The following is a 14071-nucleotide window of genomic DNA, read 5'->3' on the forward strand; positions in this document are numbered from 1 at the left end:
GTAAATCCTGTCCGGAGCGCGCCGTTCGGTGCGGGGGCAGCGGGCGGGCCCTGCCGCCGCCCCGCCCCGCGCTCCCGCCATTCCCGGCGCGCCTGCGCTCGGGCCCGCGGCGCCTGCGCCCGCGCCGGGATGCGCTCCGTCAGCTACGTGCAGTGCGTGGCGCTGGACTTCGCCGGCAGCCTCTTCCCACACGCCATCTGCCTGGGGGACGCCGACAACGACACGGTCCGAGCCCGGAGCCCGGGGTGGGGTGGGGCCGGGCTGGGGCAGCGGGCCCGGCTGCGGGGCCGGAGCCGGCACGGGGCTGGGGGGAGCAGCGAGCGGCTGGGGCGGCCCCAGCGCTGGGGCTTCTGGCACCGGGGACACACACGGGGCTTGGCGGGCGGCCGGGGCTTTGGAGAAACCCCCCGCCCCCCCAGGAGATCCCCTGCAAAGGGAATGTTTGCTGGGCTGCGGCGGGTCTGGGCTTCCCTCGCCATCAGACGTGCCCTGGCCGGTGCACAGCCAGAGGGAGCTTAGCTTCTGCTTAACAGACACTCGCCTGTCACAGCGGTGGGGATGTAGGGGTGCTCTGCAGGGCACAGCAGATCACAAACAGGGTAGAGCCAAGTCTCGGTTTCTCTTGACACGTGTGGTGGATGGATGTGCATTGGGAGTGTTGCTGTGAGCCCCTGAAGTGGTTGGTTTTGATTTGTCTGTAACTAGGAAGAGGTTAGCTTAGCCAGCTATATGTCAGCTGTTTCTCCTCAACAGTCAAGGTGTTTTACAGCCTTATCCTGGAAAGTGTTATGGCTAGCAATGTAGTAAATGATTAAAGAGATTTCCCTATAAAAAGTTTTTTCTGTGGGGTAAGGTGTGCAGGGGGTTATGAAACGCACACCATTTAAATACACAGGAGCATGATGCAGGAGATGGGATAATGGGAGTAGGCTCATCAGCATGAGTGGTTGGTGATTTTTAGAAATCTTCTTTAAAGAAGTAATCACCATTCTGAAATCCCTTTACCCCTTCAGCAGTGAGATTGAACATCCTGTGTAAATCTGTCGAGTTCTTGCACTCTCTTCCTGGATGGTTATATTTTTGTCATTGTCATCATCTTCCTTAGGTGATTCAAGTCACTCTAGATTGAAGGATGGAAGATGGAGTAATGATGATTGTTTTAACATCCAAGCAGGATGCTAAAACAGTCAGTGACACAGCTCTGAAACGAGTGGAGAAGCAGTGGGTAATAGGATGTTGCTCTAAGGAGCCGTTCCCCATCTCTTTTATTTGTAAGAATAAAATTAAGGCTTTTATATTTTCCCAGACTTTCCATTTTGATTCAAGATTGTCTAACTCATTTTGTTTTGCTGCTTCTTCCCACAGAGTGATTTTTAGATATGAATTCTGAAATTTTTGCTGTTAATCTAATTGTGGATTTCTCCCTACTAACCCAATTTTCTTGTGCAGCTGAATGAACTCGTGGTGGGAGACACCAATGGAAAGCTCTATGTTTACAAGAATGATGATAGCAAGCCCTGGGCTGTGCGATCTTGCCATGGAATGGTCAGTTCTTGACAAATTTTCTAAATGGTTGGGCCTTTTGGTGTATGTGCAGCCAGCTATCCTTGTCCTTTACCTAGGAATATGTAGGCTGGAAAGGGATGGCAGCCAGAACTGATTCTGATGTCTTTCGTGTAATTATTCAAGACCCCGCTTTTGCCTACAGCCCCTTGGGCTGGAAGCAGTGAGCAAATTAATGGACAAACAAATTGGACATTATTAATTGGACATTAATGCACAAACACAGAAACTGGGTTTCTGTCCCACCTTTACTCTGCTCTGTGCGCTGTGGGGTTTGTCCCAGGGCTCTGGCCAGTTGTGTTTCTGTCCCTTGGCTCTGCTGTCCTTATCCTTCAAAAGGCTGTTAGGAGTTGAAAAGATTCTTTATGGGAGAGGAGGGAGTAGGGCCGAGGTGTATCCCAGGGTGCTGGGTTGGGTCGCCTTTTCTCATGGATGGCCTCGTTTTCTTTTGCAGCTCACATGTGTCCGTGTGGGAGACGTGTGCAATAAAGGAAAGGTGAGAGGAGCCAAACTCTTCCCAGCTGTGTCTGTAGGGCATGTGGGAGGTGTTCAGGAGATTAGGGTCATGTCATGTGCTGAGTGTGGAGGAGGACAGATTGTAGGTGCCGTCTCTCCAGGGTCTGCCTTTGCTCATAGAGTTTTAGCACCACTGTTTTTAAACTGTTCCTCTGTTTATATATATATAAACTGGTATTTTTCTGTGAGCCTTATGTGGGTTTTAGAGAGCAAGGAAATCCATCCTATCTTCAGAGAGCACTTTTGATTTCCATGTGTTCTTGTGTGTGAGAGCACCACAAGGCTTTGGTGGTTTGAGGGTTGCTCCATTTGCTCAGTGGCTTTTGCCTTTCTTGGGCTGATGTCTGCTGTGGGCCATGGTCCTTCTTCCACTTGGCTGTGTGCATTTAAGGTCATCTAAACAAGACTGAGACATGGAATAGTTTGGACTCCCAAGCAAATTCCACCGGGTCTGCTATGACTCCTTTTGTTGGATTGCTGTTTCTGGGGGTTAAGCCAGGACCAATGAGTCCAAAGGTCCCAGTTCAGGCACCGTGCCTGAAATACTGTAGCTGTGTTTCCTCTAGTGGGGAGCAGAGCTGACGTGGGCATTGAGAAAGCCACACATTGTTTGAGAATTGCACACATATCTGCTTGATACTGTAGTCTGACAAAGATGAACAAGAAGTTTGGAACCTGCCAGTAGCAGAGAAGTTTATGTGCTGGCCAAAAACCTCCTGTTCTCTCTGTAGCAGTCCTTGATCTTGATCGATCTACCTTTGTGTCTTCCTTTGCCCTGCTGTGGGACAGCTTCTGCAGTTTCTAAAAGAGGAAGAAACAAAAGGTCTTTCTCTTCCCTTACAGAATTTTGTGGTGGCTGTGAGTGCAGAAGGCTGGTTTCATCTTTTTGACCTCACTTCTCTGAATTCAAAACACCCAGATACTTCAGGCCACCATGAGTTGGCAGGGGCAGAAGAGCAGAAGCCAGTGTTCAAGCAGCACATTCCTGCCAACACCAAGGTCATGCTCATCAATGACATTGGTGAGCCACAGAGCTGATGTGGGAATGCAGGGTGAAGGAGTTTGTGTGTGAGACAGTGGGGAGAGAAGGTGGGGGGGGACATGCAGATGGAAATTACTGTCCTGCTGAAACTTAACACTCCAACAAACCACAGCCAAGTGATGGAAGAGAGAAACAAGAACTTTAGAATTTTTCTGAAGTGCAAGCTTTCATTATGGTTGGGGTCCTCAGGGATGCTAACTATAGGAACCAGCAGAGTGGTTTCTGCATTTTTGGGCTCTTAGAGCTTGAGAGAGTCCAGCTGTCTTTTGCTCTTCCCTGCAGATGGAGATGGGAAGTGTGAGTTGGTTGTGGGTTACACTGACAGGGTGGTCCGTGCCTTCCGCTGGGAGGACTCATCAGAGAATCCAGACCATGTCTCTGGGCAGTTGATCCTGTTGAAGAAATGGCTTCTAGAAGGTCAGGTAAGGAAAAAGGATGTTCAGAGCAGTACTTGTCATACAGTCTTCAAGAGGTGGTTTTTTGAAGAGAAGAAGCAGAGAATCCCAGTCCTATGAACAAAACAGTTGTCATGTTGATGAGAGGAGATTTGCCCAGTGATTTTTCTGTACAGCTGGTAGTTGGTCTGAGAAGCAGGTGCTCTTGCCCCATGGGAGAGCATTAGTGGGAAGTACCAGTGTTGTTTTAAAGTGGCTTTTGGTAGGGAACCAACCTGTTACTGAACTTGGATGTCTTGCTTCCAGCTGAATTTGTTCAGCTGCTGCTCATCTCTGTCAGAGGATTTGCCATATTCAAATTTAATTGCAGGGAGCACTGTTAAACCTTTTGGAATTCTTGACTCTATCCATGTTTTTCCTCTGCCACTGTAGGTGGACAGCCTGTCTGTGAACCCAGGCTCTGATGGGTCACCAGAGCTGATGGTGTCACAGCCAGGCTGTGGCTATGCCATCCTGCTGTGCACCTGGGACACGGAGCAGCGGGACGCAGCCGCAGGAAGGGACGGATCTGCGCCGAGCAGGTGAAGGTGTTCTTGCAGGGGTACATGAGCACATGCCACTGTGGATGCCTGTTAAAAGGGAGTGCCACCACGTCACTGTTGCAAAGCAAGGGGTCCTGTCACTGCCCTTGCTTCAGTGACCTGCTGTGCTGCTGGCACCTCATCACTTAAGCCCGCCTACACCCAAGCTTCCATGAACACTCTTTATGTCTCTATCACAAAGATGAATACTGTTGCTTTCCTTGTATCCCACTCTCTTCTTGAATTGGCAAGGAGAGTGGCAAAACCAGCTCCCTGAGGGTTCCTCACTACTGGGAGCTAAGGTAGGGAAATGAGTGACTTAGATTTCCAGAGAAAGGTCATCAGATTGCAGGTTAACAGCTGAGAGACTGGGCCAAACCAACTACATCTGAAGCCCAGCATAAGACCGGGCTCATTCTCTTGTTTTCTGCAGATGAGGCAATTAGAAGTTTTCCTAATGAGACCCCTGGCAGCCAGTGCTGTAAATCACAACCACAAATCATCATCACAGGATGAGCAGTGAGGTGCTTATTACTGTCTTGGTCCTGGAAGGACCCTGGTGGGGAATTTGGGTGCTTCTGTGGTGTTCTGTGAGACTTCAAGGCAGACACAAAAAACTGCAGCAGGAGGGGACCTAGGCAAGTCTCCTTGATGTCTTAGAGAACTTAGTGGAATGGTACCCTGTTAGACAGAAGCCAGGCCCAGATGTAGTCTCTCACCAACCTGTTGAGTCTGGGCAGATATTTTGTGAGAGAAAAGCAGCCAGTCTTTTGTAACAGTCATGACAAAAATTGTCATTTTATTCCTTCATTGGAATACAGGCCTTACTGATTTTTTTTTGACCTGCTTTTTTTTTTTTTATGCATCAAATCATACTGGGTTTCTGTTTTTAAAAATTGGTACGTTTCTTTAATACCTGGGGTGGTATGCGTGTTCTTCCTTTACCATTAAAGAGCTTAGCCTGTTCACAAACTCTCTCACTGTCTGGATTTGTAGAGCTTTGGAATACACTGCTCCTGAAATTGTTCTGAGGCAGTCCCAGGCGTGGTTCCCTAACTTTTCCCTGTTGTCTTTCTCTTTTCCCCAGTGAGGCCCCTGTTCGAGATGTGATTCTACACCAAACATCTGGGCGGATTCACAACAAGAATGTCTCCACTCATCTGATTGGTAGCATTGCCCGAGGTGAGAGATCAGCAGCTTGGGGTCTCCAGCCCAGCAGTTGCCCCTGATGGTTTTTCAGCACAGAATGAAATCAGATATCCTGTGGCAGAAAAAAAAACTGAGAGGCTGCTGCAAGAACACAGGGATCTCAGCTTCTCTTAGCCAGCTCTCAAAGAAAGACAGTTGGATATTTGTATGTGAGCTTTTTATAGCCTTTGTCCTTCCCTAGGTAGCCCTTATCCTTCACTCAGCACAAGAGTTTTTCTGCAGCCTCTGCTGACCTGCATTTAGTCAGTTTGAATGGCTGCCATGCCATGCTCCTACAGATGTCCTTGATCCTTGCTTCTGCATGGCTGCAGCTTATGCCTCCTTCTTATTCTCTAGATGCATCTCTTCCTTCCCCAGAGCCTCATCTTCGTTCTTACTTTTCAGCATTCGAATCTCAATTCCTGGTGGCTCTGTGCTGCTCCTCCTCCTCCTATGCAGCCCCAACCGCTCCATAGCTGCTTCCATATTTAATCTTTATCATTGTCCTCTGTCTTTTTCCACTGTGTTATGTCTTGTATCTAAAATCTGCACAGCTGCCAGCTTCTCTCAGCCCTGACACACTACTCTTGTGTCCAGACTCTTCTTGCATGTTACCACTGCTTCCCTCCTGTAACTCCTTGTGCTCTGACCTGTGCCTGGTGCACCTGCTGAACCCTCCTTTGGTACCTATGGAGAATAAGCTTCCACTCTCCCTTGGAGTGTGTGTGCATAATAGAAGGCAGAAAACTCCCAGACGAGATCACTTTCTCTTGTATTGCTCTGCCCAAGTATTGCCTCCTGCAGTGCTGTCTGAGAATGATTCAGCCTGTCCAGTGTAATTAGAGGTTGTGGACAAGAGCAATCCACTGAACCCCACCCTCTTCCTGTTCCTCAGAGGACCTTTCCTGCCCAGTTCCTAAGCTTGTCATGTTTTCAGCATCTCTGATGCTGCTGTGAGCAACATGGTCAACAGAGCATGAAATCAATTATTTCACTGCATATGAAGCCTTGCATCTATTGAGAGATGTCTCTGAAAAATGAAGGCACACAGAATAAGGGATGAAGAGCAGGCTGTAAAAAAGCCAATTGATGCTGGACCGTCAATAAAGGAACAGCTGAAGAGTGCCATGCTGACCAGTTTCCAAGGGGGATGCAGCAGATCTCTTGGATCAGAGCCTGTCTGGGTGCTTATCACTAGGTGCAGTTAAGCACCCAAGCAGCTGGCTTTGCTTTAGGCTGATCTGCAGAAATGGGGTGGTTTGCAGCCTGGGAGTGTGCAGGGGGCTGTAGCTTAGAGCTACAGTGTCTTTGGGCACTGGAGATAGGCTCAGGTTGTAAAGCGACTCTGGGGAAACTGCCTGCTTGCTTTCAGCTCTGCTGGCTTGCCCCTGACTGCCAGGTTTTCTGGGTTCCTCCTCAGGGAGCCAGTGCCTCTCCTACGTTGTCACTGGAAGGGTTAAATGCAGCTTTAGTTGAACAGAGCTCCAGTCCTCACTCTGAGAGTGTCATATTTTAAAAACTTGACCTTGCTTGTCTTTTCTTTTTTTAGTAGTTAGGTAGAGAGTTTACTGAAGGGCTGAAACAGCCCCGTGGTCAGGGGACTCTCCTCTTCTGATTTAAATAGAGACATTTGTCACTGCTGTCCTGCACTTAACTGGGCAAGGAAAGGAGGCATTTTGGATCTTTTTTATTGTTTTCAGGAGAGGGAGGGGATGGTGTTTACAAAATGGCATCAACATCAGTAATTTTCTTTTGCACTTACAGGCTCCAGTGAGAATAATGGCTCAGGTCTCTTTGCCCTCTGTACTCTGGATGGTAAGTCCTGCCACTGTCCTGGAGGAAGACCTGTGGGGCAGCCAAGGCCTGTCACTAATTCAAAGCAGGGATCCAGGGGCTCAGTGCTTTTGATTTTTAAAAGAAAGGGAAGCTGGGCTTCAGAAACCCTTCAAGGGTCAGGCAAGAGAGTTTGATTCCAAGACTCCTTCTGCTGACATATTTTATACGAAGGTACAGAGGGCACTGTGAGGATAGATGCTTGTTTATATTCCACTCTCTCATGGCCAGTGCCCCCTACCCAGTACTGCCACAGTATATCTGGATAATAGGAGCCTGGTAGGTGGAGTCAAGTGTCCGGTATGGATTTAGCAGCCAAGTCCATACCTGTGCTATTAGCAGCTAACTCTCAGCAACCCTGAGTGTTGAAGGAGTAGGGTCTAGCGTTAGCCAAAATCTTGCTCTCTTTTATTGTTTTCAAAACAGTTGTTTGTTTCTTTCTTCAGGAACGCTGAAACTGATGGAGGGAGCAGACAAGCTGCTCTGGTCTGTTCAGGTTGATCACCAGCTCTTTGCTCTGGAAAAGCTGGATGTTACAGTGAGTATCTGAGCAAGGCTGGGAGAGATGAAGAAAAAACTCAGCATGGCTTTGTGTATATGAACTTAGGAAGGGCAGAAGGAGTATGACTCAGTTGGAAAAGGCTGGGATTATGTCAGGATGACACAGAGTATTCTGGCTGTAGCAGTATATTCTGCACTCAGGTCAGTCTACACAGCTGCAAGAGGTTGAGCTGTGTCTGCCTGTTAGACCCAGCATCCATTCATCCATTCATCAACTTTTGTCCCCCAGCTGTTCTTCAATCTTACTGCAAAGCTGAATGGTTTTGCTACCTGCTAATACCCCAATTGTCTAAAAGCTCTTACAATATGTAAGGATTGCCATATAGAAGAGAGATGAGCTCCAAGCGCAAAATATCTGGATGAGATGTCCAGAAGAGACATCTAGATATCAGTGTTGTGTCTCTGAACCAGCAAGAAAGATTCTTGACTGTCTTGGGAGTAGGTGATACCTGTGTAATATGCAGTCCTCTGGTTCCTGCAGGGCAATGGGCACGAGGAGGTGATTGCCTGTGCATGGGACGGCCAGACGTACATCATCGACCACAATCGGACTGTGGCCAGATTCCAAGCAGATGAGAATGTCAGTGCCTTCTGTGCAGGTGGGAAGCCTGACTGCAAAGCCAGCCCTCACAGCATTTTCCCCTCAAAGCTTCTACTCCCATCTAGGAGACCTAGAATCCTTTGTCTGCCTGCAGTGGGGAATAATTTCCCTGTTTGCATATTGCAGAAGGCCCAGCTAGTCTTTCCTCTGGTGGCATCTGGGAAAAGTAACAGTGAGAGAAAGTGATGCTGAGGCTTGGGGTTTTTTTCTTGTCCTTTTTGGAGGCACTACAGTGGTCTGTTGTCCTCCACACTGCTTTTTTAACTTGCAGACTTCTTAGCTGTTCTTAAGTGGAGATAAGGAGTCCATGGAACCAGCCTGAATTTTGGCTCTGCTCAATCCCTTCTGTCAGACCTGTAAGAAGCAGCTTGCAAATCCTCCAAGCTTCATGCAGTTCAGAGACAGCTTCTTGGATTGTCTCAAAGGGACTTTGTATAGCCAGGCCCGTATCTCTGCCCAAGTGCTTGCTGTTTTCTGGTAACAGCTTTGGTACCTCCTCAGGAAATGTCAATTTTCTTTCTCTTTCCTTTTAGAGGTAGTCAGATCTCCACACTTCTGCTTTCTGCAGGCCTCTATGCATGCAAAGAAGGGAGCAACAGTCCCTGCCTTGTTTATGTCAGCTTCAGCCAGAAGATCTACATCTACTGGGATGTGCAGCTGGAGAGAATGGAGTCCACCAACCTGTTAAAAATCCTGGATGGTGACCCAGAGTTTGAAAGTCTCCTGGAGCAGCTGGATATAGGTGAGTGCAGAAAGAGTGGAGGATGTACAGAAAGAAAGAAAGGATGAGATGGCAGATGATGTGCTGGAAACCGGAGTATTTCTTGAGGAAGAGGCTTTCGCACTGCCTGCTGAGAATGCCTAACAACCGTTTTTCTCTCTTTTCCTTAGACAAAAATGATGTTTCTGCTGTCAGAAACCTGATTCACAAAACACTCTATTTTCCTGAGAAATACCATCTCAGCAGCCCCTCGCAGGATCCTGCTGGAACAGATTCTTCTGCCCACTGCAGTGGCATCCAGGATCCCTTGTAACAAGAAGGCTGACATCTTTAATGCCAGCACAAGCTCTTCTGCAGCCGGAATTGGGCATCTGATGAAGATGACTATTCTTTCCCTATCTGGTGGAAACTTCCAGACAGGAAAGGGTCTACAGGCTGGGAAGGGATGTTCTTGGCTATAAGTTTGCCTGTATGTGGCAGGTTGGTTTGCCTTTAGATGAGGCAGCTACAAGAACAGAAAGGGCCAAGGATCCTGCATGTAGGCCGTCTGTTTGTTGCCAGTTTCTGTATTCCTCGTTAACTAAAGTGCTCCACTGGTCACTGTGAAGGAGCAGTGAGGTCACAGATGGAGAGAACAGCTAAGCCAAGTCTCCATTTTGACCTATTCTTACAAGTACTTCAGTGAATACTTTTTAAGTTCTTAGCAGGATCACAGTGCAGGAATTGGAGATGGGGGAACTGAGTTAGGGTGCAGGCACGGGCCTTCTCTCCCACTTAGGTGTATTTAAAGTAGAGCCATGCATTGTTTGTCTTTGCTTTGCTGCTGCTCTTCTACCAAGCAGTTGCTCACAAATTGCCTGTTCTGAGTAGCTGGAGACATGCACAACTTGCACTAATAAGGTGTGGAGAGATAGCATCTCCAGCAAACCCGGCTGTAGTCAAGAGTCATTGCTTGTCTCCATCTTCTTGGGCAGGGTGATCTCAGAGAAGGCTGTGACTTGACAAAGCAGCTGTGAAGCAGTCAGTAAGACCAGTCTGACTTAACTGTGGATCTGTGGTGCTATGAGAACTTGGCTGTCCCACAGTAAGCAGTGGAAATGCCACTCTTAGGTCTTGTTGTGGAGAGTGTCATGCTTTGAGTCCTGCAGAACTGAAAGAGGTGGGCTGGAAGTGATGTTCCATGGGCTGGCATGAGGAGTCTGGTAAAGGGATGCTCATTTGCAAAAGCCCCGGCATGAATCTTTCCACATGCTGTTGTTACTGTGCTTTTCCCTCTCTTAGCTTGTCTCTTTCCTAACTCAGCTTGTTAGGAAAGGGGCAGCATGCTTACCTGCTGGCTTGCATTGATTATCCCCTCTCACTTTTGTGATGTTTTATTGGACAGGTGTGATGGATGGAGCTGTCCCTTTGCCCTTCCAGCCGCCTGAGTCACAGCAAATACAATTCAGTGATCTGGAGCAAGTGGCAGCATTTAAAGATCCTGCAGGCAGTTGAAAACCTGCTGTGCTTTACTCTGCAAAATATCCAAGGGCAGCCCTAACTGGGAGAAAATGCTTTGTATAGAGAAAAGGAGTGTCTTGCCCTTGAGTGAAAGTGACTATTGCTGAAGCAGCCCCGTGTGGTAGAAGGGCAGGATCTTTACATAATAAGCCTTAGCTGTTCTTTGCAGTTTCCCTTTGTAGATTTATATAAGCTTTTCAGAGGACAGTGCTGTCCTCTGCCTTTGGTAGCAGTGGAAGTTGGAGCATGGAGCAATGAAATGGTGTGACCTGCTCTGTACCTGCTAGCTTGCTTTCCAGGCCACTGTATCTTCTGACTCTCTAACTGCAGTAGAAGTTTCTCTCCATTTTAATGGCCTTGCTGAGAAGCATTTTAAATGTTCTTCTTTCATACTAAGTGCTTGTGTAAAACTGGACCCTTCAGGCAGGACCTTTCAAGTAATAATAAAGCTTATTAACAGTGGTGTTGAGAGCAGCAAGGCTGGAGTCTGTGAGCTGTGGAGAGCTAATAACACAGGGACCATTTGCTCGTGGGCTAAAGCAAAGAGTTTGTCTTGAAGCTATTTGAACCTAGACTGTAACCTCAACAAATTGTCAGCTCTTGTGACACTGAGATGTGAAGCTACCCATCCCAACAGGAATCATCACCATTGCTTCTGGCAAATAGGGCCTGGCAGGGAAACAGGGTGGCCTACACTCATAACAGAACAACTAAGTGCTGTCTGTCCATGCCAAATATAAACCTTTATTAGCAACACCAAATATAAACCTTTATTAGCAGCACTAGCACAAGGGGTGTACACATGGGTGCATATGGCTGGAACTGTTTTATGCAAAACAAACTTTGCTGTACAGGTCAAATGATTTCCAAGAAAGGAAGGTCAAACTCTTGGACTGTTAATTGTTGAGAAAGAATGGGAAACGGTTGCTGAGGAAGAGATGACATTTTCCTAAGAACCATCTTTAAAAGAAAATAGGGCAAAAGCCTTGCAAATATTGTGCACCCCAACCCTCTTTTGCTGGCCCGAGGATAAAATTGCTGTGCAAACCCAGGCAATGCACACTATGAAAAGCAGAGATGAGAAAATACAGACACTACAAAAACATCTGTTCCCCAAAACTTTTCAGCTCTTAAAAACCATTGGAGAGGAAAAATACTAACATTTGAGGGCTTCCCCTGACAGTTTTATATTGTGTGCAGCACATAATAACTTGCAGATGCACTTTGCTCCTGTGCCCCTTGTGCACAAGACAAAATGAAAAGTGTCTACAGAAGAATTAACTGAACATCTGTACCATTCCTTGCCCAAAAGATGGCTTTCCTTATTTTTTCCTGCCTTGAACTCCTAAGTGCCAAATACTTCTTGAAGTCTGTTATTCAGGCTACTTCAAATGGCAACAGTTTTTCTATGAAGTGTCCATCTTCTCAGGAAAGGAACCACTTAAGGCTCTGCCTCTGGAGTGATGGAGTTACATTTTACTTTCTTTGTAACTAATTGTCTCTTTGTCCTTGCCAGCCGACACAAGCCGCAGAGTTGGAATTAGAAGTGGTTCCTTCCCACACAGCAGAAAATGTTTGCTGCATCCTACTCTAGCAGATTGGCAAAACCTGCTGGTGCTGGGAAACTTTTCAACAGGGCAGCATTTGCAGGACACCTTTGTATGTCCCAGTGCCAGCACACAGCAAGTGAGGAGTCTGACAGTATTCTCAGGCACTGGGGGTATTTGCAGATAAATGATTCATGGCTTTGGTTCTGATGCTCAATTTGCTAGCAAAAAAATAAAGGGAGAGGGTTGCCTTATTTTCCTGAGACATGATAAACCTGCTCTCCATCCTGCCCTCATTATTATGATCTTTCTGCTATAATTTAGTTATTTCTATAACTCTTCAGGTGTATCCTGGTATGTGCCAGTGGAGTCTCTTGAAAGGAGGATTGAATGCAAATGTACGTATGTGGCTTAATGGTCTTCAATGCCATAGCTCACCTGCTGGGAGTGAAAGAAGGAGCAAGCCTCTGGGAATATGGATCCTGCAGCTCCCATTCTGTTCAAAACAAAGTGACCCCAAGCTCCTGGAAGTGGTCCTGATTATGGCTTTGGCAGAGTGCATGTTCTCAGGAAGGACAGAAGTCCTTCTCCTCACCCTGGGTGTATTGCACGCTGTTCCAGAGATTTGCCATGGCAGGTGTTTCCCTGCAGACTTTGCCACAACTGCTGTGCCCACTCTATTAGAAAGCAGCCCTGATAGGAACTGACCACCAAGGTGGTTCAGAGAGATTATCCCTAAAATAATAACATTCCATTTTTTATATTGAAGGGAAAGGCCTCACCATGAGGAAGCCAGTGTTGGACATGTGCAGGATGTGCCTATGTCCTGCTCTGAGCTGGCAGTTTGTACTGAACTTCTGCTTTCTGTATGGAAGTGTTAGCATTTTTTGATCTTCAGTGAAAAAGACCTTTAGATTATTCCTTTGTTCCCTTTATCTCCCAGAAGCGATAGAGATGACTGGAATTGGGAGTAGGGAAGTGTATCTGTATAATAGGCTTTTCCAAGAGAAACTACAATTAAGACAGTCTTCAGCCTTGCAAGCCCACTCAAAAATTACTTACTGTGCTTCCCAGTGTTGGAAGACTTAAAAATTACCATGTTTGTAGATGGGAATTGAGTTGGCTTCTTTGAGATGTTGTAAGTCCTATTTTACAATCACGTTTTAAAGCCAAGACTTCCTTCTTTCACAACGGAGGCTGTGCTTCAGATGTAATGACACAAACATGCTTTGGAGAAAGGAAAATGTTTGTGGGCTAGAATTCAGAATACACGTGTCAAATGCAGTAACTGTGTTATTTTATGCCAAGTAACTTGGGGAGATGAAGACCCACCAGGAGCTATGTTGGTGAGGAAAGCAGGTGCTGACCCTGCAGGATTAGACTGTGATTTAGTGAATGGGTTGAAGTGAGGTGTCTGCCATGGGAACATGACCTGCAGTTCTCATTTGGTTGTATAAATGGGGTTTTTTTTCTGGAAGTTCTGCCTGCAGCAAATTTTGATGGGGAGGTTCCAAGATAACTGTTGGCAACAGATTCCTCAATGTCTGGACAAAAGAGACTTCTACTGAGTGGATCTGTGTGTCCAACTGAAGGAGGAAGGTGAAGAGCATGTCTTCTGCCCTGGAGCTGATTACAGAGCTGCAAAAAGAACTCACACTGATTTAGTGCTTTCTTGGAAACATCCTCTCTGTGACTGAGAATTTATACATGCAGTTGTTTACAACAAAGAGGAAAGGCTGGCAAGATTGTGGCACAGTGTGGGAGTGTATTAGCAACCAGGGTACAAGGCAAGTGTTAAAAGGATTCTCTAAAAAGGAAAGAATTCCTTTTTGAAGGAAATTTGTCACTTACCAGTGTGAGCAGAAGGAGAGGAGGATGCAAAGAAGGAATCACTAAGCAGAGAAAAGAGGAATAGATAGGGCTGGACATTATCACCTGGTGTAGCACATTAATTCACAGATGAGCCTGAACTGTTAGTGGTTTAGATTATGAGGCATGTGAACCACAGAAAGGCTTCAGAAAG

General features: G+C 46.9%; 1 protein-coding gene and 1 long non-coding RNA gene across 2 annotated transcripts; one reads left to right on the forward strand and one right to left on the reverse strand.

The window, feature by feature from the left end:
- The first annotated feature begins 129 nt into the window (after window positions 1-129).
- On the forward strand, window positions 130-10955 carry ITFG2 (integrin alpha FG-GAP repeat containing 2). The gene is made up of 12 exons (XM_068181792.1): window positions 130-225; window positions 1450-1545; window positions 2018-2059; window positions 2923-3100; window positions 3404-3543; window positions 3949-4097; window positions 5185-5279; window positions 7050-7100; window positions 7565-7656; window positions 8161-8278; window positions 8849-9022; window positions 9172-10955. The coding sequence occupies exons 1-12, from the start codon at window positions 130-132 to the stop codon at window positions 9312-9314; spliced, it is 1374 nt and encodes a 457-aa protein (XP_068037893.1). The 3' UTR covers window positions 9315-10955.
- LOC137469248 (uncharacterized) lies at window positions 4978-7342 on the reverse strand. Its single transcript, XR_010996418.1, has 2 exons — window positions 7048-7342; window positions 4978-5358 (listed from the first exon to the last, which is right to left on the reverse strand). It is a non-coding gene; the product is annotated as an uncharacterized lncRNA (long non-coding RNA).
- Window positions 10956-14071: the final 3116 nt, after the last annotated feature.

Source organism: Anomalospiza imberbis, chromosome 2, assembly GCF_031753505.1.
Source record: "Anomalospiza imberbis isolate Cuckoo-Finch-1a 21T00152 chromosome 2, ASM3175350v1, whole genome shotgun sequence".
NCBI lineage: Eukaryota > Metazoa > Chordata > Aves > Passeriformes > Viduidae > Anomalospiza > Anomalospiza imberbis.